This window comes from Lepidochelys kempii, chromosome 11 (assembly GCF_965140265.1).
Source record: "Lepidochelys kempii isolate rLepKem1 chromosome 11, rLepKem1.hap2, whole genome shotgun sequence".
In the NCBI taxonomy this organism is placed as follows: Eukaryota; Metazoa; Chordata; order Testudines; family Cheloniidae; genus Lepidochelys; species Lepidochelys kempii.
Window position 1 is genome coordinate 13,141,180 of NC_133266.1, and position 24,284 is coordinate 13,165,463.

The following is a 24,284-nucleotide window of genomic DNA, read 5'->3' on the forward strand; positions in this document are numbered from 1 at the left end:
GTGAAAAAGTATTTCCTCTGGTGGTCAGTAAACAAACCTTTTGCTTGTGTATCACTATGTTCTTTGGCATGATTTCCTGGGGAGAAAACGGCAGTACAGCACACTGGATTTTAAAAAGGGTAAGTTTAGGAAAGACTAACTGCTCTGGTAAAGTCATTTCTTCTCCGCACAGAGAGGCATCGTGCTCCAGGGGATGCGTCCCAGGAATGCATGTCAGGAGACTTGGGTTCTAGTCTGAGCTTTACAGCCGGCCTGCTGTATGACCTTGGGCAAGTCACTTCACCTCTCTGAGCCTATTCTGCTACCCACCTTCTGAAGGCTCCAACCCCCTAGACAAAACAGATGAAAGGAGACTAAGGGAGTTGAGCACTTAACTCCCTTACGCGCCTTTAAAAATCTCCCTCTTAGATTATAAACTTTGAGTCAGTTTAGCTATGAGACTAGGTAATGCCTAGCACAGTGAGAGGCCCCATCTGAGATAGGGACTCTAGGTGTTCCTGTAATACAAATATTAAGTAATAATTAGAATGGCAGCATTTACCACCAGTTATGACCCAATAGTATCTGTGAAACCGCTGTTTCCTGTGTACTTAGAATGGGAAATAACTGCAGTAACATTGAGACAATTACAGGTTTCAGAGTAACAGCCGTGTTAGTCTGTATTCGCAAAAAGAAGAGGAGTACTTGTGGCACCTTATAGAGACTAACCAATTTATTTGAGCATAAGCTTTCGTGAGCTACAGCTCACTTCATCGGATCCGATGAAGTGAGCTGTAGCTCACGAAAGCTTATGCTCAAATAAATTGGTTAGTCTCTATAAGGTGCCACAAGTACTCCTTTTCTTATTGAGACAATCACCTAAAGCACCGTAATCCTAGAATTTCAAAATGTGGATTTCCCATGCCTCTCTCTCCTGACCCTACAAACCTGATCTCAGATCATCTCGTTTCAGGGAATGCACTTTCTGTGCGACACCATCACAGAGTGTTGGGACCATGACCCCGAGGCTCGCCTTACAGCCCATTGTGTGGCGGAACGGTTCAATCTGATGGCACAAATGGACTGTGATGACATCCTCAACAACAATACAGACAACGAAGGCAGCAAAACAGCCCCTCTAAGTGGGGAACAGTGACGGGAATAGAAATACCCAGTGACAGGAGGAAATGAAAGCCTTGTATCAAAAAGAAACAAGGAGATAAAAGACAAACACATGGCTCTAAAAAATAAACAAACAGATCTCAATTCATCTTCCTAAAATGAACTAAGAGCTAGTTTATAACTTATTTATCGGAACCTTTCACTCCATAAGTACAATGCAAAGAGCCCTGGGATCAATACTTTGGCTAAAGTGCCACATTGTTTAGAAATTTATTATTTTGTACTTAAGTGTACAATGTTAATACATTTTCTTTATTATTTTAAAATTAATGTTTAACCTTTATTAATAAGCACCTGGATTCCACCTCTATTCCTTTAAGTTTATTTTTTTCATGTTCATTCTTGCACCACTGAGCTTTACCCCTAATTTTCTAGCCTTTCAAACCTCAAGTGTTAGACAGGAGCTCATTAAAACAGGCATTGTCTCTGATTACCCATTCAGAGATCAGCCAGCCCTTTTCGTATTGCAAGGAGATACCTGAAATTAGATTAGCAAAAGCCTGATTGGCTTTAACACCAACGCATCTTTTTCCAATGTATAATTCCTGGGAATACTTGACTTTTCCAGCTGTGTGTTAAGAGTACAAAGTTACTTGGCTAAAAAAACGAACAAGAACAATTCAGAGAATGTGGTTCAACTCTAAATAGCACTTATGCGGAATGTCAGCTAAGTATTAATTTCAAGTCACATGTCTCCTGACTCCCAGCTATCTTCTAAATCAAACTAAAGAAGATATATTGTAACAGCACGTGCACTTTAACGGTGATATCGGCAAGATGACTGGGGAGAAGGTCTAGTTCATCACATAGATGGTTTCCATCTCCACCTTCTGTGATCTAAGAGTCAAGTGGCAAATGACATGAAGGTTGGTGGGGCTTGGACCTTCCTTTCCAATTACAGCAATACTGTGTTGGGCTCCTCCCCTCTACTGGAAAGGCTCTTAGCTGAATGGCAGAAGATAAGGTAAGTCACGCCCCACTTCCAAACCTCTTCATTGACCCAAACCCTGCTCCTCTCCTCCACACACACACTCCCATGCACAGCGAGGACTGAAAGGCAATGAGAAGTGTGTGGCTCTGCTGTGCAAGGAAGCCTGCAAGCTCTGGCACGATAAAGTCATCTCCAAGAAGGCAATGTATGGGGTGGCATTCAGAGGGGCACGTTGCCCATAAGTCTGCAACTGCATGGATCTACCGTACAGGTAAGGGGAAGGGTGGGAAAGAGTAGCACAATGGCTGTGCGGGATTTTGCAATCTTTGATATTGGGAGGGATTCTGTATAAAGCCTCCTGACTCTGGATTTGCACCGCTTCAGTGGAGTGTAACCTAAATTAAAAAGGCTCCTCCCTCCTAGATCCTCCCAGCTGTGTTTCCATCTCTCTCTCAGGTTCTTACATGGGGCAAAGGAGAGAGACTGAGTATAGATGTGGGTGTCACAGAAGCATCAATTCTAGGGAATGTTTTTTATTGAAAAGGTTTTCTAGGTATTCTGGTGGGCACCTATTTTAAACCTCCATCTCATAGCCCCTGGCCACGCGCTGTGGTTCAATCCTCTCCCCTGACTCCTCTGTACCTCCTCCTCCTGCTTGGGACTTGGGGCCTTCTTTCAAGCGGCTCTCTGCACTTGGAACAGCTTCCCTTCTCCCGTTTACCAGGAGCATCCTCCCTTTCCCCCTGCATCTCACTTCTTTCAGCCACTAATCACAATTCTAATGTAACCCACTTCCTCTCTTACCACCGATTACACAGAAAGAGCAAGACAGCCGTCTACAGCGTACACTTAGGAAAGAAAAGTTGAAACTGCCACTCCCACATCTAAGGGCTGCAGGTGGCTAATATGAATTCTGCATTAGCTTTTGCAGCTCCAAGTTTGAAACTGACACTATGCGGAACAAACAGTGCAACTCACAGAATAAGTATAAACTTAAGATGCTTCCAAAGGCATCCTGAACTCTCTCTCACAAGGGGAGCTGTATCCACCAAAGTGTGGGGGGAAGCAGAACATTGTAACCAAGAGTAAAGCCTACTTATTATATCCTAGGGTTAAAGTCCAATTCCTTTGCAAAGTGAGTATACATAGTCTCTGGGCGATACTGTAAAGAGCACGTGGGAGCCAAGATCGAGACACACTAATTTCAGTGCTACCATCCATCTTTGCCCCATTTACAGCCATTTTAATCAACAATCACACAATGTATGGTTTCTATACATCCGCACTTGCTTAGGGGACGTCTATTCTCCTTGGCCAATTATCTAGCATGTTTGTACTGGTCAGTAAATTGCCTTTGAAGATTACCATCCCACTGATATTTCACTGGCTATTTAAGAAAGTTGTGACTGTCACTTTCTATTTAGTCCCAATTTTCCAAGAATAGCTGAAACTAAACATTTGTGTTTAGTTATATTGCTGTCTGCTTTCAGACTGAAAGTGATTGTTTCTATTGATTTTGTCCAAATGTTTCACTGAAATACTTCTAATGGTCCAGGAAAGAAACATTGACACACGAAAAATAGTATGTAGACATCTGATTCTTCACCTTCGATGTCAATGGAAATTTTGTCATTGACTTAAACAAGTGCAAGATCAAGCCCCACCGGAAAGAGGGAGGATGGAACATAGGCCCAAATATTGCATTGTGCTGGGCCCCCCCAGAGCTCCACTGTATGGAACTGTAGGATCAGAACCACAGACAGGGCTTGAAGGTTTGCTTACAAAGTAGCAACAAATACTTCCCTCCACTGCAGGATTTACAGGGCGGAATTCTGTGGCCTGTGTTCTGCAGGAGGTCAGACCAGATGGTTGTAGCAGTCCCTTCTCATCTAATCCTCCGAAAATCTATCAACCTAGATCAAAAATTGTATCTTATGATTTCACTAAGATTCTTAAAGGAGTCACATAAAATTCATATTGTTTGAATCTAATAGTCAATAGTAAGAATTATGGAAAATGGTCCACAATTACCATTACATCCTTTATCTCCCCAGCAGAACTGACAAACTGCTTTAACACACTGTAGCTGTAGCTGTGTTGGTTCCAGGATACTAGCTTTAAGACAGGAGTTAAAATCCAGAACATTAAACCTCTTCCAGCTATGGATGATGATCACCTGAACAACAGAGGAAATTCCTAGGAGGTCTTTTCAACACCTTCATGTTGAAGGAGTCTTGCCTCGCATATTAAAAAGACAATTCCTTTAGCAATCAATGTTGTTCCATTTGGTACACTATCGATATTAGCTACAGTGATATTAATGTGAAACCAGTCATACCAAGTGGGAGAAATCTGACTAAAAACCAGAAAATAAGAAAAGCCATCAAGGTTAAGACTGAAATGTCACCTGAACTCACCCCCTTTATAAACAGGTATCCAGAAGTGGCTCCAGGTCACATTTTTAAGTAGGGGATTGTAACTTGCTTTAACTGCATGTGCTTATTAACAGAGGACACTTTTGAAGGAGGAACTTGGTCGTCTGCTATAGCAGCTCAGGTATTTAAATTAAGATCTGCTGTGGCTGCTGCTGCTTTGAAGCCTGGACTGTGTGCTACCACACTGACCCTTGCAGGAATCCTGTGTCACAAAGCCTGTTTTGTTTTTTTTTTAATTAATAGCCGTGAACTAAGCATCAAATTATGAGGAAGGCTCAGTTTATTTTACTGATTTCCCCTGCCTGCAACAGCAGGTCTAGACCCCAGAACCAGAAGAACTGCTTGACCTAGTCTATGTCCACACCTTGGTGTCCTGGGTTACATGATGATCTCAAAGGGAAAATCACCACCACTTGCAGCATGGATCCTGACGTATAAAAGAAGCATGCACACTCATGCTCCAGAGCCAGGCAGGAACCCCCACTCTCCACAGTGGGGTTCCTGCTCCGTCCATGGGACCTGGTTAATAGCCTATGAACTGCTGCCACTCTTCGGCACATGGCTGGAGGGCGAATGGCCACACCCAGGATGGGACAGCACCACCTCAACAGAGAACCCTCTGGAGTGCTGGGTTGAGTCAGGGGCGGGGTCCTCTCCAGTGCCTTCTGGTGGGATGTCCCCAGACAGCAGCCAAATGCTGGGGAAGGTGGCATCAGAAGGTGCCCCGCTGTGATAAGTCACAGGATAGTGGTGGGGGTGTCTGCCACTACTGGTCTTGAAGGTCACCCTTCTCACCTTCCGGGCTGGGTGTGGTATACGAGCAAGGAAACCTCAGGGCGCCACAAAGCCAGCAGAGAACTCTGTACATTTCCTTCCACCACAGCAGACCCCTCGGTACCATTATCCCTTGCCACTTACTTCTCTACTAGGGGCTGAAGCCTCCCTCCTTCTCCTGGACAGTTCCCAACCCAGCCAAAGAAGGGAGTAGGCAGCCAAGGAGGGGGGAGACCCCACATTTCAGATGGATTTTTCATAGATAGCCCCTGCCACCACCATCCCAAGGGCCCTGGATTGCCCTAACTGAGCACTGGCAGTGACAGAGTTAGCAGTGTAATGCTATTAGCATGTGCATAAAAGCTAGACCTCTGAAATAGCTGGGGACAATACAGTGGGTAAAGGATAAAGTTTCTGCATTCACTCTGATTTCTTTGCTTCTGTGGATTTAACAAACAGGCCCTTGTACACCATTACCATGTCATTAAGCCTGTTATTAATATGCTCTCTCTATATTCCTTTAAGACACATTCATAGATGGAGCAGTAAGAGTGTACACTGACAATAAGCACAGCCTGTCAATCGAAAATCCTGAGTGAACCATTAAAAAAGCATTAAAACCAACAGATATTCTGTTTTCTTTACATCTTAATATTTTGGCTAGTATAAAGTATGTTTTTATAATAACGATTAGTCAAAATTATAGCAACATTGCCTTTAAAATAAATTAAGATTTATTTTTCAAACACAAGGGCACTACAGGGAACTAAGCCAGTAGTTTCAGTTTTTAACATTACTCCTCTGAATTTAAGACATTCTAAACAATTTATTTCAAAATTTGTAAGGAAAAATAGAGGGTATTCTATACAAAGTTAGAAGCATATAGTTTACACAGGGCCTAAACTGCACACGCTTCTTCAGAAGGAAGTTATTCTGACAGGTACGGGTGGTCAGATACTACGGCTTGGGGAGGCCGTGGAAATATGGCTAGACATACATGAAAGAATGATGTACGCACAATATTCATCCTAATCACCAGGACTCTGGGAAAACAGACAAAACAAGCTAATCATTTTGTAGTTTTATTTCCCCCCCCCATTTTTCCTCACACATGGACTCTTTATGACTTATATTCAGAGCAAAATGTACAAGGGAATCAAAGTAGTTGTGCATAAACCCAAACTTTTTTTTACTTTTTTTTTTGCGCACAATTTACAGTTTTTTGTTGAATGTTAACATGGTTATTTAAATTTCCTTTGATGCCTTCTTACATTCTTATGTCTTCAATGGAAAACATCTTACCAGATCACACTGTTACGAGTTCTCACGATGATGGAACAGGTCAAGCCATTTACAACGGCTGGTGAGTGGCAGATAATGTTATATACACTGATTGGAAGACTACATCAGAAGAAAAAACAGAGTAAGGCACCACTCTTGGAAAATTAAGGTAGCTTGTAGTAACAATAATGAAAGACAATCAGTACTACTCATAATTGCCAGCAATTCTTAGACTTCAATAAAATACTTACACTATAAAAAATGAAGGATGTTTGTACCTGAATACATTTTCCTGATATCTGATTGTATGTACATTAAAACACAGTCTCCAGCAAAATAAGCCTTTTCATGTACTATGAAAAAACCAAACCACAGTCCCTGTGTTCAATGGTCACATTTAACTGCTGTTTTCTGTTGTTCTGAACAAATATACAAAGGAGAAAAATCAAACCAATCCAATGGACAGCATGTAACACTGGCACTTCACCTCCAAGATGATCCCATGCACGGAGATGAAGAAATTAATACAACCGTGGTTTTATGGTTGCTGTTCAGTTTGAAAGCCTTAGTCCTTCGGAGGGGGGGGGCCTAAACTTCCTTACATTTGCAATGTGAGCAAATCCTAAACAGTCACTCAGAAAGTGAGATTTAATAAAATTAGGAGCTGAAAAGTGTTCTGAATTATTCTTCCAATTCAATTCTTTCAAGTATACTAAAATGTTTCAGAGGAAAAAATGTCTCCATGGTTACAATTCCAATCAATTTTATAAATCCTTAAAAAAAAAGGGTAGTCTCTACTTAGCTTCCACATCCCTCCAGGGCATGCACATATTCCTTCTGAAGGAAAAAAGTCTTGTCAAATCCAGATGATTCTTAACACTGATTCCAGGTGCAGCTTCTGAAACCTCCTCCAGGTTTCTGTCAGGAGGTTAATCGTCGGATATACAAGCAACAAAACTTTTTTTTTTTGTTTACATGGGTACTGAGTATTTCAGTGTTATTGAACAGAGCTCAGTGCACAGATTCTCAGAAAAGGTTCACGTGTCACTCCAAAGGTAAAGCCATTGAAGCAACAACATTTCATCTGACTTCTGCTGCTCAGGAAGTCAAATGGTTTATATCTTAAGCAGCTTGCAGTAGGACCTGCTTAAAAGATTACATAATTTAGATAAAATCGTTTGGATCATACAAAAACAAGTTGGTGAACATACCTGGCAAGGTGGTCTCTACACCTTTGATTATGTGTAACCTTTAAAGTGCCCTAGTATTGTATTCCTTTACGCTCATTTGAATTTGTGCAATTATAAAAACAGGGGACACAGTGTTATTTACTGTGTTTTGAGAGTGACAGAGATTAGATAAACAGAGAAACTCATCCTGAAGAGTCTTATCTAGTTAGTGTCCACTTGCTGAGTCTGTATGGTGGGGACTGTTTTCCAAAGGGGATTATAATACACCCAGCCATCTCCCTGCAATTGAAATGGGAGGGGGAAAAAAAAGTTACACAGAATTATAATAAAAGAATTCACATAGAAAAGTATTTTGTGATGCCAGGTGTCGAACTGACAGCACTGGAAACTAGAGGTACACAGCTTATGTATACCATAAATATCAGTGCAAGCTTCCCCACAGTCTCTGCTCTGGAGAGACCATCTCTAGGGATGAGGATATCTAAGGGCTTGGCACATGCTATGTCTGAGTGTGGACAAGCTAGGATGTAAATCTACAGTGCACTAGTCTGCCACACACTAAGTCACAGTGTGAGCCCTATTATCATGCACTAGACTAGAAGGTCTCTAGTGCACCTTGTTATCTGGCTGTTTTAAACAGAGTATGCCAAAGTGCTCTACAGAACTTTCAGGGTATGACAGTAGTGTCCACACAGCCAGTTAGCACACAGAAAGTTAATGCACTGCAGATTTACAGACCCTGGCTTGCCACACAGTAACTGACCATGTAGACAAGCCCTAAGAAATCATGCTCATTCCAGTCAAGTACAGTATTCTGCTGGGACTAACAACAGCAGCAGTCGTCAGCCCTAACTGATGTAGATATGAGGATGGAACCCTGGCACCCTGTGGTCTGGATTGAGACCAGCAGCTTATTTTGCAAAGGCTCAGCAAACAGCCATCAGAGAGAAATGGCTTGTGCTCACAAGCAAACTGGGCTACATTTGAACTGATGATCTGGAGATGAAATGGTTCTGGATCTTATTTACCCTACTCTGAGCCATCCAGTATCTCAAATTCTGCTTTCAAATAAAATATCTGAAAACAACGTTGTTTTTTAAAACCACACAACCTGCATTTCTCCTGTCAACAGTCACTCAGGGATGCAATTAGAACAAACTACTTGATTAAAAAACATTCTTAGTCCGAAATATTTACTTCTTGCGTTCACAAGTTAAAGGTAGCAGTTTCCTTGTGCGGTGAAAATTTTTGTAAGCAAAATGATATTCTCTCCCAAATTTAAAATTTTATCTAGTTAAGTCATTCTCTCTCTTTGCTCACTTTGCCACAAATAAATACACATCAGCGAAAGTTTTCAGAAACCAAAAGTCAAAGTTTATTTAGATTTTTAGATAACACTCTGAGATCAAAGAGGCTACTTAAGCAAAGTTTCTGAACCATGAGAGATGGGGATTTGTTACTGAGGGTATGTCTACAATGCAATTAGACACCCACGGCAGCCCCAAGCCATCGGACTTGGGCTCCAGCAAAGGGTCTTTTTAACTGTGGTGTGGACATTCAGGCTCGGGGACTTTCCCACCTTGCAGGGTCTTAGAGATTGGGCTGCAGCCTGAATGTCTATATCGCAATTGAACAGCCCCTTAGCCTGAGTCAGCTGTGTAGACATATCCTGGGTGAAAAGGAATACTCTGCAGTGGTCCCTTTGATTTAGCTTTAGAATACCCTGCAGTTTGTGGTTCAGAACCATATCTAGTTCCAAATATTTTAAACCTTCTGCTGAACTGGAGATAATTTTTTGCTTTTCATATTTTACTGTACTATTGCATTTGTGATCACACAAATTTGTCACAATATGGATCTGAAGCTCCACAGCATAGCTGAAATATACACCTCTATTCCCTCCACAGAGGAGGGCCAGGCTGCCTACCTCAGCAGCTGCTAGTTTCCACATAGGAAAGAAAATCTGCTCTCAAGCGGTCACACCAGAAATTCCTAGTCTTTTGGGGCACCTTTTACAGATAACCAGGATAACAGCTTGATCATGCTCCAACCATTGAATGGACAAGCTGCATTAAAACCTGAAATCTACATTAATGAAAAGCTGATGAAGAGCTGGTAGTCACAATGATGTTTTTGTTTTATATGCACACGGTGCAATCAGCTCCAATAGCTTCCTTTGTGTTTTGCTCAGGTATTCATGGTCCATTTTTAAACCACATCACAGTTTCCATGTGTCTCAGCTGAATTGTAAAAGTTGTTTACTTTTGAAGGAAGTTAAGCCACACAAAGAAATGCTTGCAGTTGTGGGGTCATAATTGCAAAACCAGGGAGCGCTGTGAGCTAGTAGATGATGTTCTCCTGCATGCTAGGGGTTTGGGTGCTCTTAAACCATCTGGCTGTTTTACAAGGCAATCCAGATTCCCCAAAAGATGAACTCTGAAGCAAAAGGCCAAGTACTTTACCTTGACAGAAGACTCAGATTGAACAGCAACTGGCTGTTCTAGGATTGATATTGTGGATATAAGTTCTTACAACAGCTAGCAAAATGAAAAGTGTGTGTGTGTGTGTGTGTGTGTGTGTGTATCCCACATTAAGAATGACAGAGAACCAGCAGGCGAAGGAAGGAAGAGGGAGCTCCCCTCAGGGCTCTAAAGGGATTTTTCAAGTTAGAGGCTTAATAACCAAGTTCTTGGGACAGCTTGAGAGGGTTAGAGGTAATAAAGACCCCATTCAAGTCATATGATTTCTTAAACCACTTGGTAAGTTAGTATAGAAGACTACTCTTTTTCTAGTGCTGGTTACTCTGGGTGAAAAATACATTAGTGCTCTGGAAATAGAGTCACTGTATATTTTTATGCCTTTATAGAAACTTATCAAAAGCTACTGTTTCCATTTTTATTATTTATGAGCAAGGAACTAGGTCCTTAACACTTATGTTTCGTGCACAGAAGTTCTTTACCAACAACCATTTAGCTTTAGAGTCATTCAGTGTGGAATGAAAATCATAACATAAGAATAGCCTTGTATAGAAATGCATTGACTGATATTTCATTAAACGTATTATAAGATCCAAGGCCCTATGGCATGCTGTTATCAGCATTCCCTAGAATGTCCTCTATAGACTCACGACCTGCACGTTAATATACATGCTCATATGTGCATTTACAATACATACATTTTTCACACACAATAGTTACTTACTTCTTTAACAAAGTATTTTGTGCTCCACGGTGCCTCTGTTTCAGCACGAAGTCTCTCTTCATTTCTCTGCCGTTCCTCAAGGGCTCGCTTATGCTCTGTTGCTTTATCGATGTCTCCATCCTTCAGAGACTCTGTTACATGTTGCCACAGTCGCCTACAAATCAGAAGGAAGGCTACAATTTAGTCACAGGTATTTTTAGTAAAAAAGTCATGGACAGGTCACAGGCAATAAACAAAAATTCATGGCCCATGACCTGTCCATGACATAGACTATAAATATCCGTGACTAAATCTTGTGGGGGGACTTGGGAAGCGGGGGGCCGCTGCTGTGGGGGGAGAGGTGGGGAAAGGGGCAGGGCCAACGGCACCAGTTGGCAGGGGTCATCAAAGCAGCGGCTGCTTGGATAGTCCCAGGGCCAGCCACACCAGCCGCTGCTCAGGTGGTCCCCAGGGCTAGCTGCCCAGTGCTGCCCAAGCAGCAGCCGGTGTGGCTGGCTGTGGGGTCACCCGAGAGGCTGGCTGCAGAGCTGCCCCAGCAGAGGCCAGTCTGGCTGTCCCCAGAGCCAGCTGATTGGGCAGCCTGGGGGTCAGCTGCACTGGCCACTGCAGAAGTCCCGGAAAGTCATGGAATCCATGACTTCTGTGACCTCCGTGACAGACACAGAGTCCTAATCAGAAGCTTTAATTGATTTCACATTTTTCAGTGCCTTCCTGGATTGCAGTCACTTGACTTACAGAACTGGTGTACAGCAGGTGACATTATTTCACAGTTATACTCCAACCTCTTCTCTGGCATGCCAAATTAATGTAAAACAGAACAGGATTGAGAGGCACAAGAAAAAAAGGAGCTCGTAATTTAGTCCTCTAGGCTAATATTAAACTGCTCTCGACTGCAATGCTAGATTGGCACATAAATGAAAAGGTCTAGGAATTTTCAGCCTAATCCCAAATGGACATTTGTATGCATCTTAAAACTGCCAAACAAAAGTTTTGTTTCTGCTGAGGACAGCCCCTGTAAAGAACTGCTGGGCTGCACAGAGGAATATTATTTGTACTGTGTAATGTCCAAAGGCTTAAGACGGAGGTCTTCCTATAGCAGGCACTGTATGTACTCGTAAGACAGTAATCATCTGTGCCCTGAATATGCAGTTTAAATAGCACTTGCCTGCACTATGTCTAGCTCTAAGCAGTGTTATCCATTCCTGAATATTCAAGATCACTTTGGCTCTACTGGTCCCACACACTACCCAGTTTGGATATTTAAGTCTGTAGATTTCTCATAGGCAGCCTGGTTTGTAAGTTGAGGAATTCCATAAATTTTATAGAACAATTAAACAGATGTAAATTTTTTTTATTATTATTATTTTTACCTAGACTCAAACGGCCCTTGTTTCTCTAGGGGCCGTACTCGTTTTCTTGTCACTGACAGTTTTGTCAAGTCCACATACTTGGTCTCTCCGTTGCTGTAGGTGAATTCAAGCACACTATTCCATTCACCTTGCACTCTGCAGGCTACAGTGTTTGTTGCATTCTGCTTTACTTCACCTGTGACTCTGGAAAACAAAAAACAACAACAAAAAAAAGACCACAACTGAGAACAGACTGCTAGGGCCTATTCTGACATTTCATTTTGGAAGAAACTGCAAGCTAGTCTTTCACACATTCTAAGTTTTTAAGGCAGTTACTTAAAGTATGTATTTGCATTGAGAAGCTGGGAGAGGGAATAATGAAAAAGTCATTTTTCTATTATTCTTGTGATATTACCCAACAGAACTCAGCTTTTTGGCTTTAACTTAAAACTTGCAAGTCTTTTCACAGGAGAACTGAGCTGAAAAGAAACTGACATATGGGTTACACTCGTAAACCATTACTACAGTTCATATTTTTCTCCTGGATATCAAGCTTGATATTTAACATAAATAATATTTATTTGATATTTATGTTAACAAGCTAACTCTCTCTGTAGAACAATTATCTTCACCTGCTAGCCCTGTAGGCCACTTGCTCTTTATTTTTTAAGTTTATAATGCAAGTATCGCATTAAAAGAGACAATGAGGCAAGAACAGAGGGGAAGATAAATACAAAACTAAGGAGTCGGACTTGGAGATCTGTGTTCCATTCCTGGCTCTGCCAGAGACTTCCTGGGTGACTAAGAGCAACCAGGGTGCTGAGATGGATTCATGCTTCATACAACATTTGGACCCTCAGACAGAAGGTGCTATATATACACACAGTATTATCATCACTCCCATGAGTGCATACTTGGGTGCATGAGTGTGGAAAACAAAAACAAAAAAAAGAACACATGCCCAAAGAACGCATGACAATGGATTTACAATGAAGTGACACTGGAAAGGGAGACTCGAAAGCTTGATTGACCCAGTCAGACTTAGCAACAAATAGCCAAATTTCCCCACCCTTTCATTCAGTGAAGATTCATTCTCCCTTATGAGAGAGTGAAGGAGTGAGGGTTTGCTAGCGATTCAGGCAAGACAAGCAGTCTCTCAGCTGCATGGAGTTCAAGGCTTCACTGGGGATGCCAGCCCCTACCTTACGTACCTCCAGTTATCTGTACAGAATGGATCTACACCATGGTTACTCCCCAGGTTCTCTTTCCCACTGGAAACGAGGTTTGTTCAGTGGTGAGACTGCCGCTGATCCACAGCCACATCTACATTCTGTGGGACTCCGTGTGTGAAGTTACCGTAGCATTAACTTCAGTTACATATATGGTACTCTGAACCACCAGGTGCAAGGAAAGGAAGCCAGGTGCCACTTACGGAGCAGAAAAGGGCTGGCTACTGGCCATATATGACTAGATGAGAATTCCCCTGTGGGATGGAAAGCTCTCAGCTGGCACAATGTTAGTATAGCCCGTACACCTCTCCTGGCCCAAGTGTAGGTGACATGCCAGGGCTGAGCTGGAGCACAACTGCACTCCAGCAGTTCTCAGGTGATTGATGCCAGCTGACGCAGATTAAAACAACATCCCCATGTTTGCCCTAAGCTACACCGGGACTGTGGCTGGAGCTGCACAAGGCGGACAGTGGCTGCCTGGAAGCCCACCCCTCTCTCCCACACTAAGCAGATCTCAGCACAAGAGAGAATCTGGCCCTCTGTGTTTTACTTGTGGGAATATTGCATATTTTTACAAGTCTTTACCAATGTTCAAACAATAAGTTTAATTTTACCCATATGAAAAATTTTGGAGTAGTTACCGGAATATTAGACTGAACAGAATTGATGCATCTTAGCTATACCCTTGTAGTTGAGAAGGACACAATGCAAGAGTCAGACGAACATTAAACTTGAAAATCGTATTTCCATGTGAAGGTTTGTTTTACCAGTTAGCATGGCTCTCCCTACGGTGTACCGATAAAGAGGGTTAAACAGTTTTTGAAAACAACTATGAAGACTAGGCAGTAAAGTACCAGTCCATTGATTTTATGCTGTTTTTGCATCCTCTGCGACTTTTACACATCGCTGAAACTACATTATGAAATTTTCATTTATCTCAATTATATCTCTAAACAGACTGGTGCACTCTGAATGAATTACAGACTAAGATGGCCAGTATGTGTGTTTACACATTTCATGTGTTTATCAGCTTCATATTTAAACTGTAATACAGTTAAACTGACACTGGATGCTTGTACAATTTGAGATATCATAGTGTCAATCACAAATTGGTATCTTTGCTTGACTTAAAGGTAAAACTGGGATTTTAGCTCAATCATGGGTCTTCACAAGTGAGTGATATTCTGCACACTGTTAGTGATCATTATGACCTAAATTTCTTTCTATTAACATTACCTTGCACTGCACAACCATTCCCAGTCCTGAATATCACGCAACCTATGGCAGAACAAGTTTCAGCAAAGACACCACATATGTCTTGATACTGGGTTTTTTAATCATCTAGATTACATTCATATTACTCTGTTGAATATTACTATCCTCAGCAATTCAGTTGGGTACAGTGCAATCTTATCTGGCACAGGGCTGACAGATATCCAACCAATGTCTTACAGCAAGGGTCACTCAAACCAAATCGATAACGGTTGCTGTCACAGCAACATTCACTAGCGGCCCATGTCACTATAACAACGCTGCTACTTGGTCTCGTAGAGAGATTGCTTTGGGTAAAGTCCAAATACCATAATTTCAAAATTTCATTGAAAATATGTTCATGCAACTGTGGCTATATCAATGATAAATGTGACACCAAATAGACCCTCTATGTAAGAGTTTCTAATTTTATGTAGCAATATACTACACCACATAATCACCACCGTATACCACAGAAACATTTCTCCCAAATCACTAACCAGTACAACAATAACAAAATTTGTTAACACACACACAGGTAAAGAAAATGCCATAACAAAATGATTACAAAGTTGGAGACACAATACATATGGTATGAATAAAAAGCAAATATGCTATTTAAGTAATTTTAAAAATGACAAACAAAAAGAACAGGTAAACTTCAATTATCAAAATACCCTGGAGGACACATTAAACCTGTCAACAATTAGATTTTCATCTTCCATATGAATCTTGGGATTTAGGGACAAAAATGTTTTACAAACCCAACTACCTGCATTAATTGCTCCTAGGAGAAGGGGGAGAAATCCACTTGATGCTATCTAACTGACATATGCTCCTGCCTGCAGATTTCTGTGCCCACCAGGGTACTACCCTGGCACCATGGGTCTTCAAGTTTGAGATGCTTTTTACCTTTTATTAAGATAGCCTCCCTAAACTGTTTCTCTGCAACAGCAAATTGCAGAGTCGCAATAAACTGTCAAAGCAAATTACACTTAAAAGCCTTTATTGTTCAGGCCTATTGGACTAAACATAGAAAAAATATGAAATATTTAAGTAAGGGTTTTTAACAACAAGCACTGTGTTCAGTGGATGGTTGAAAAATGAACATGTGATGTCAGGTAACAGAGTATATTAAGGCCCAGAAACTGTTTCACTACAGGACTCCTTTCTATACGTTTCCTTCTTCCATCATTTGAGTGTCTGCATCTTTGTATGGGAGTGCTCAAGATCACATGTCTTACTATACTATGTCTTAAAAGGGATATCATCAGTGTTAATGGGCCCCCAAAGCCATCTAACTTCTCTCTTCCCTTGAATCCAAAATGTCTTAATGTGAAACTCATTCCCAGCCTTTACCTCCATATCACACACAAAGCCTGAGTAAGTGTGTGGGAAACAGAATAGAGACTATGGGGAGAGACTCCAACCCCCAACACTGCACAGCATGCAGTGCATCACATCCTCAGTGTCTACTAAAGCCTTTGGGATGGAATAGCAATGACCACAATGGGTTTTTGGGGGATAATTTAGTGTTATTAATATTTACACGGATTATAGCTTTTGTATTGTATTCACCCCTTTTCTGTATTTAATGAAATTTCATTCATATTTTATTCAATATTACAGAAGTCTGTAAATGTTTCTGTACTATATATTCCTGGTCATGAGACATGCTTTCAGTTAAAACTTATCATTGGCACCCCACTCTCCTTCTCAAACTAACAACCTTGCAGGGTTTTGGTTTTTGTTTTTAATTTGGTTTTTACTGCAAGTTGGAGATTCTTTCATCAAAACAGTAATAGTACTTTGATAACTCAGACAGAAAGTGCAATATAAATACGATGTGCTTTACAAACATTAAACTTCACACCATCCTTTTGAGGTAGATAAGTCATGCATGTTTCACACACACAGTAAAACAAGGCAGAGCAAGGTTAAATGGCTTGCCCAGTCACAAACAAGTCATTGGCAGAGCCAAGAATGAAAACCTAAAAGTCCGGTCTCCTGATCACCTGAACTGGGTGCATGGGTGCACACACACAGATACTCGCAGCCTCGAATTTAACTGACTAATTAGCAATGAAACAGTCTTTTGCTTGTGACGTTTGTGTGGCTAGGCCATGCAATATGCCTCATAACTCCAAAACCCCTCAACAGTTTCAAGAATAGGAAAAAAAAATAATGCATCACTGAATACAGTTTTCTTAGCACAAGGCTACTCAGCATGCAAACAGATGGTGACAAAAAACAGAGGCAAGGTATTCATTTACAGAGTTTGAGTGATACAATATAGGGAGTTCATTAAAATATAAATGAGTGTACTTACCGGTGCAGTTTGCCACCATAGAATGGTTTGGTATGGAAAGTAATGCTTGCAGAATACCCAGTTTTTGCACAATTAACATTGACCTTTCCTCCCAATTCTACCCAAGGAACAGTTAAAATTGATCGAGCATATGCACAAGGTAGAGAAAATGTGTATTCCTCTCCATATTCCAAAAGACTTAAGAGTCCTGCATGCAAAAATAAGAGTCATCAAAATGTTTCCAATTTATAGTACTGAGGCAAGTGGTTGTTGAAGGAAACACATCTAACACACTCAGTAAAACTATCACAATTACAGATTCCAGACACAAAAAGAATTTTGTTAACCCCACAGTGCCATTAGTTAGGTTGTACAACAGACAAGTGCAGACACTGGGTATCATGGGTACCAGTATATTTGCTGTTAGCCTTGAAAACCCACACCCCTCATGTTACAGGTTCAAAAACATGATCCTAAAAACTTAGCTGCTACTATGCCTATACAGCACCAACTGTTCACTTGTAACAGTTCTATTGCTATAATAGTGAGAGAGTCACACTCTGGAACCATACTACAAGCATGAGATGAGCAATGAATTACCGAAGCCAGAGAATTTGGAGTTTGATGTTCACATTTCACTTCCCTCCCACAAGAATAGATGGTACATTCCACCTTTCCTGAAAGGGTGTAGCAGCCTTTGTCCTCCTTCCTGTCACTTCCTTTTTCATTACTGACTTATAAATGAACACAACTGTCTCCTGACTGCTGTTCATGTAATAGTCATTACAATTGATTTTAAAGTGATAACTGTCTCTTAAAAAAAAAAAAAAAAGAAGAAGAAAATGATTTTGTGCTGTGCATATGCCAGCTGATGCCTCCTGTAGCCTTAGGTCACTGTGTTTCTTCTTACACTTGATTTTCACAATTTCTCTTGTATCCTTGTCTTTTTCAGGTTCACCACTTAAACCTTAACTGTCATCACAGTCTTCTGCTCCATCCATGCCTTCTCAGTAGCTGACAGAGACCCTTAAGAAGGCAGCTTTTCACCTCCAAAATGCTGAGGGATCACACCCCCCACGTGAGTTAGGCACAGCTCCTCTCACCTCATGGGCAGATGAGAGAGGCATCAAGTTTTAAAGAAACTGCCTTAGGGCAAACTTCAAATCTTTGAAGAACAGCAGTGCAGAGATGCTCACATGCTCTGTTAAACTGTCTGGAAGGAGACTTCTGCTCCAGGAGTTGCTTTCCTCAGACTCAAAACACTGATTTACGTGTTCCTTGCCTATCCTCATTTTATCAGGAGTGCAGATTATATTCAAACATCTGTGAGTCAGAGTAATTGGGCAACACAAACATGAAGGATAAAAAGAGCTGAGATGGCATCTCCAGTTCAAAACCAGCAAATTGGTGAGTTATATTAAGGGAAAATGGAATCCTGGGATAATGAGCAACATTCTTATTAAAGGGATCCCATTATTAAATGTAAAGAAAATTTAAAGAATCTAAGTGTAAAATATGTTTAGATACAGCAACAGAAAAGTTAACATTTATGTTAAGTATTTTATGTTGTACATTCTAATTTGGTTTGTGCTTTGGAGACATAATAAAAAAGTTAGTTTAGATTGTACAAATTGTACTTTTGCTTCAAAACCTCATGTTGTGTTTCTAGATACATAGTCTTGCTTTTCTGCAATACTATAGCCCCGTGGAGGTTTGTGATCTTACACCATCTTTTGATTGTTTCTGCCAGGTACATGTGGCATCTTCTGTACTCCGTAATAAACAAATATGTCATCTAACAACAGGACTTTAAGGTTTCTCAGAGTCTCTTTCTCAAGGTAAATGGAGGAGACCCAGGGGTATTTTGTTAAAAAAACAAAAACCAAAACCAAACCACCTTAAAATACCCTATAAACAACCCTACAAATGAATTCTTTTGAAAATCCTATAGATGAAACTCCTGAGCAAAATTCGTTTGTTATTCTGACACTGGAGTTCACAGAACTTAATTTTATATTTATCCAACTGATATTTTTAACCACCTTCCAGTTCTGCAGTGAATAAATTACTCACCTTCACCAACCATTGTTACTCCTATTGACATTCCCAAGAATTTACTTTTTGTCCAGACATGAGCATTTACACACATCTTCTTCTCTACACATTCAGCGTAAAACCCTGAGACGGGAGGATGATGGGACACTTGCTCAGCTACAAATCTCACTGTATAGTAGTCTGGCTCCACTTGGCCCTCTGGCTCTTGTGAAAGAGTGGCTTGCTCTGAGAGGGAGTGGGATGAAGAGTTACTATTTGAGTCAGAGGGTACTTCGCCCTTAGCCATCCTCCAAGAGCAGTGAAACGTTTCTCCGATGATTGGATTGTATGGTTTCTTAGCAATTGCTCCTTTGCGACCTTCATGAAATGAAGTGAGATAATATTCAACAAAGCGGATCATCCTCTCCTCCGGGGTTGCTCCATTTGTGATTGCAATGAAGAGGTCCGGGTGAGACATGAAGTCTGCATACATCTCCAGCAAAGAACGTTTCTCTAAAATAAAAGTTGGAAGAACCACCTGAAATAAAGACAAAAAACTATAACAACTTAAAAGTAAGTAGACTATATGTTTATGAACAAATTCTTGAAGTAATCACAATACAAAAGGAATGGGAAATAGGGATACAATACTTTTAACAGAGATGCAAAGTCCATACTGGCACCAATAAGCAAAATGTTCTCAGGATAATGGGAATGACATGAAAAAGAAAGTTTTAAACTTATTTTTAATGAAAGACTTAACACAAAAAGCAACGCAAAAAACTTATGGTGGAGTAAACACCAAAACCTAACAGAACTTACTCAAAAATGGGAAACAGCCATAAAGAAAGGGAAAACATGACTGACAATTTGTTATGAGGAAAAGGGGAAGAATAAAAACAAACCTGAACTTAACTACCTTATTATCAATGGCAGTAAGGACCAAGTTATGGGAGAACTAAACTGAACCCTGATTGAGCAGGGATAGTAAAAATGTGGCCTATGGGTACCTTCATTTTTAATGCAGGAATGCAAGCTCCACCAAGCAGACCACCACTCAGATCAGAGAAACTTGAAAAACCCAATCTCGTATGGTGAGGAGAAAGCTTTTCTGGCCAAATATCCTCAACTTTGCAGAGTCTAACCTTTAATTTTAAAAAAGTTTCTAGTCTAGTTGCAAAGAAAATCTCCCCATCTTCCATGTATAAACTAAGAATACATCAGTGGCAGCCTAATCATCCCAGATCTGCAAAACACAGTTCCAGTGTCTCTGCTTCCATACCATGCTTCCCCAAGCCATGCAGAGGGACAACTAATTAGGTTTTGTCAAGTCTTCACTGCTGCTACTGGGATCCTCCAGGAAAGCAGTGAAACTGACAAGTAGCCGCCAATTTCTTTCTGCTACCTTTAGATAAAGTTCTGAGCAGCAGGAAAGCTGTGAGTGGGAGGTCAAGATAGCAGAGACCTCTTACTTCCCAGCAGCAAACAGAAAACAGAGAATGAAAGAGTAGCAGAACTCCATTGCTTGCGAATGCCAGGATGCTCTGGGGCTGGGAACTGAATGAAAGAACATTCATTCTCCATTTTAACAGCCAGATGAGGATTGGAGAAAAAGGGAACTCATTTATAAAACTTGCTAGCCAGAGACTGCTAAAGAAGATACACAAAGCTTATGCTCAAATAAATTGGTTAGTCTCTAAGGTGCCACAAGTACTCCTTTTCTTTTTGCGAATACAGACTAACAGGCTGTTACTCTGAAACACACAAAGCTGGTTCTAGAGTCAGCCCCTTCCTCTCTCCCAGCAGTTGGGGGCAAGGTTGCCCCTGGATGACTCCTTCTGTCTTCATCTTGAGCCCTCTAGTTACTAAGAATCTGGTGAAACCTCCAACCCCTTTGTGTTAGGGTGTGGAGATGAGGGGATGTGAGAGAGTGGTATGCAGATGTGTCAAAAGTGGAGGGAGAGGAAGAGAAAATATTGGAGAGAAGTAAAGAAAGTAGGGAGAGAAAGAGCTGCAAGAAGGAGAGAAAGGGGATGAAGAGAGAAAATTTCATCTCTCTCTTTACACACACACAGTTACAGCATACAGCTGTTACTTTAAACTGTAGGGAGGTGACTTTAGGGTGGTACAGTAAGCTATATTTTATCTCTCTCTCTCTAAGTGGCTAGTAGACATCAAATACATGTTTCAAGTCCTGCAGATCAGGCTGAAGTTGGGACCTGAAGTCTCTACAGGCTGAAACTCTACAGAAATAGCTACTATCTATTCCATTTTACACAAAATAGGTGCGTTTCCACAAGTTTCTAGCAAATTGCCATATGGCATTTGGATGGACAAAGGTTAAGTGTCACTTCACTTCCACTACAGCCAGCTTTCACACCTTGGTTACTTACTCTTGTTAAATCCATGCCAAGTTTCAGCTGAGATAGGAGATGTAAGATAACACTGCGCTGTTCTTCCACTGCTCCAAGGTCATCCTCTTTGTTAACACATGTATCCTCCAGCTCCTCATCTGGATTTATTTCTTCAGGTTCCTAGTGTGAGAAATCCACAGTTACAAGTGTCATTTCAAAGACCTAATGGACTAAAAAGGTAAAGCTTAGCCTGTGCCTCATGGGGCAGGAGAAGCAACTGTAAAAAAACCAAACAGAGAAATCTCTCAGACTGGGATTGGTCTCAAATGAGCTTCCACAGAAAACGAGACCACTATATTACCACAAGTGTTCCACTTCTCCTTCTGCTGATGCTACACCATGTTGTACTCACAAATGAAAGACAGTACAGAGGTTTTTAAGAACAGGTTGAACACACACCTGCCAAGGGTATAGGTTTACTTAGTCCTGCCTCAGAGCAGGGGGCTGGAGTTGATGACATCTTTGAGGTCACTTCCAGCCCTATGTTTCTATTATCCTATAAATCTAAGTCACTGAGGGTAATTATATTCCAATCACAGACAATGTAGTAATCAAAACACGTCTTACATACTTGCCCTATGTTTAAATCCTTTGGTGAGACAAATGAACCTAGAATGAACTTTGTAAAGGTAAGGAGTTATTCATCTTAAGGGTAATTCTGCTTCTTGGCCTATAGGGGTTGCTATCTGTCTGTATTACGGAAAGAAAAAAAGTCTACGTGAATAGAATCATAGAATATCAGAGTTGGAAGGGACCTCAAAAGGTCATCTAGTCCAACCCCCTGCTCAAAGCAGGGCCAATCCCAAATTTTTGCCCCAGATCCCTAAATGGCCCTCAAGGATTGAGCTCACAACCCTGAGTTTTAAATACTTAATTTCAACCTAGTCTATATTTTTAGGTTTCTTATACAAACTCTACTGAAAGATATTATAAAACAGAAAAGTGAGTCGATATTGTTACATGCATATAGAATAATAATTACCCTAAACATATAATCTTTCCCAAAGAGTTGTTTAGTGTCAAAAACACACAATTCTCAGAAACCAAGTTGCCTACAACCGCAACTTAAAAACCTGTTTCACAATCTTCATTATTCTTGTATTTTACAAGAATGTTTTTGCACTTCAAAATAATTGATAATTTAGAGTACTGAAAACACAACAGAATTCAACATCTTTTTAACTGCTCTGAAGTGATTAGTTTTTTCAATATAAAGATTGAAATAGAAGTATTTTATAACTTATTTTCCTAGATGATATTACATTTTTCTAACAACTAATTTCGCTCATCTACCCTCTGCTGAGCAATTTTCAAAAGTAGTTTATACTGTAAATACTTGGAAAAATCCAATTTATTCACTGCACACTGATTTCTAATATTAAAATGACACTAACTGGAATAATGTGTACATTTAAATATTTTAAACTGATGCTTTAATTTGCGCCTTCCCCATACCTCTTAACACATTTCATTCATATTTCACCCTGCAGCTGTTTACTAGAAAAAGACAGACTTGTCTACAAACCAACAAAACATTTAATTCAGAAGTGGTCCTCCTTTTTCTACTCAAATGTCTGTACGGGGGGGAACCTTCACTGTATAAAAATATTGCTAAATATCTGCAGATAATCCTGCAAGCAAAAACATTCCTCATAGAACTTGGGCTGTCACATTACCTTACCCTTGTTAGATGGCAGGGCTCTGGCACAGACTGCTCCTCTATGACAGATGCTGGCTTGTTTGGCTCTGATGAAAAATTTTGAGCTGCTCCATTTCTGAAATGGTTTGACAAAGATATCTTTGGTTCCAACCAACTGATCGTTGTCCCTGAAGCAAAAGAAAGTGTGCGCTGAAACTTATTCATACTCTGGGAGTTCAATAAAAGATGTTTTCGAGTAAGCACTTTTTGAAAAAGCTGCAAGCAGTTAACCTTGTTCAAAAAACAAGGTGAGTGCACCAGGACAACACCTTCTTTGATCATTAGCATGAGCAATGTGATTGGGCGGCTGTAATATATGCAACTTGTACTGGAGAATAAGATAATGTTATAAAAGGTGTAATCAGACACTAGAAAAAGAACCCAATCTAACTGGAATGTTATGTAACCACTTGGATAAGTTTTTGCACCAATTAAAGAAATGGGAGCAATAGCTCATTCTCAAACTTCTGTCAGTTTCAGAAATCTAAAACAAAACTATATTTTGGCATTGTTTCCTCTGGAAAAAGTACTTGTCTTTTCTCAGTTGAAGGAACAACATGCTATGATGAATAAATAATAGCCGCTCAAAGAGATAGCAGCAGTACCTGGAAAGCTATCACCCACTAATTTAATGATTCAAGTGTCTAGTTACTCTCAGCTAGTCTATCAGAATGGATACAATTCCTCATCAATAATGAAAATGTTCCATTTTATTTCAAAGGCTAATGTACAGTAGACACCAATAAAGTTCTATTAAAAACACATACAAATGTTACGAGACAGAAACATTCTGGCTATAACACGAACCCAGAAGCAAAAGAATTAGTAACAACTTGGAATCTTCTGTCCATAATTCCGTATTCTGCATTTAGGTAAATTAAAAGAAATTAGGGAAGTTCAGGAAAAAAAACCAACATATTGGACATTTCTATCCTTATAGAAGATAGAAATGTAAAGGAGGTTTCATGTAAAGGAGGATCAGAAAAATGGAGTAGCCTTTTTATGAGGGCAACTTGTGTGCATGGGT

General features: G+C 40.5%; 2 protein-coding genes across 4 annotated transcripts in view; one reads left to right on the plus strand and one right to left on the minus strand.

The window, feature by feature from the left end:
* The window catches only part of LOC140895462 (TGF-beta receptor type-2-like), an 84,922-nt gene extending 65,988 nt beyond the window's left edge, over positions 1-18,934 (plus strand). The window contains exons 7-8 of one of the 3 annotated variants that reach the window (XM_073305185.1): positions 953-2,363; positions 18,063-18,933. In XM_073305185.1, coding sequence (XP_073161286.1) covers positions 953-1,135 — 183 coding nt within the window. In that variant the 3' untranslated portion in view covers positions 1,136-2,363; positions 18,063-18,933. Of the gene's footprint in view, positions 1-952; positions 2,364-18,062 lie in introns of all 3 variants that reach the window. The other 2 variants (XM_073305186.1, XM_073305187.1) reach the window with 2 other exon arrangements.
* Positions 1,348-24,284, minus strand: part of OSBPL11 (oxysterol binding protein like 11) — a 72,534-nt gene continuing 49,597 nt past the window's right edge. The window contains exons 7-13 of the mRNA XM_073305184.1: positions 23,240-23,385; positions 21,538-21,678; positions 19,184-19,682; positions 17,132-17,318; positions 12,344-12,526; positions 10,974-11,127; positions 1,348-8,051 (exon numbers count right to left, since the gene is read on the minus strand). Of these exons, the coding sequence (XP_073161285.1) occupies positions 7,974-8,051; positions 10,974-11,127; positions 12,344-12,526; positions 17,132-17,318; positions 19,184-19,682; positions 21,538-21,678; positions 23,240-23,385 (1,388 nt within the window). The 3' untranslated portion in view covers positions 1,348-7,973. The remainder of the gene's footprint in view (positions 8,052-10,973; positions 11,128-12,343; positions 12,527-17,131; positions 17,319-19,183; positions 19,683-21,537; positions 21,679-23,239; positions 23,386-24,284) is intronic.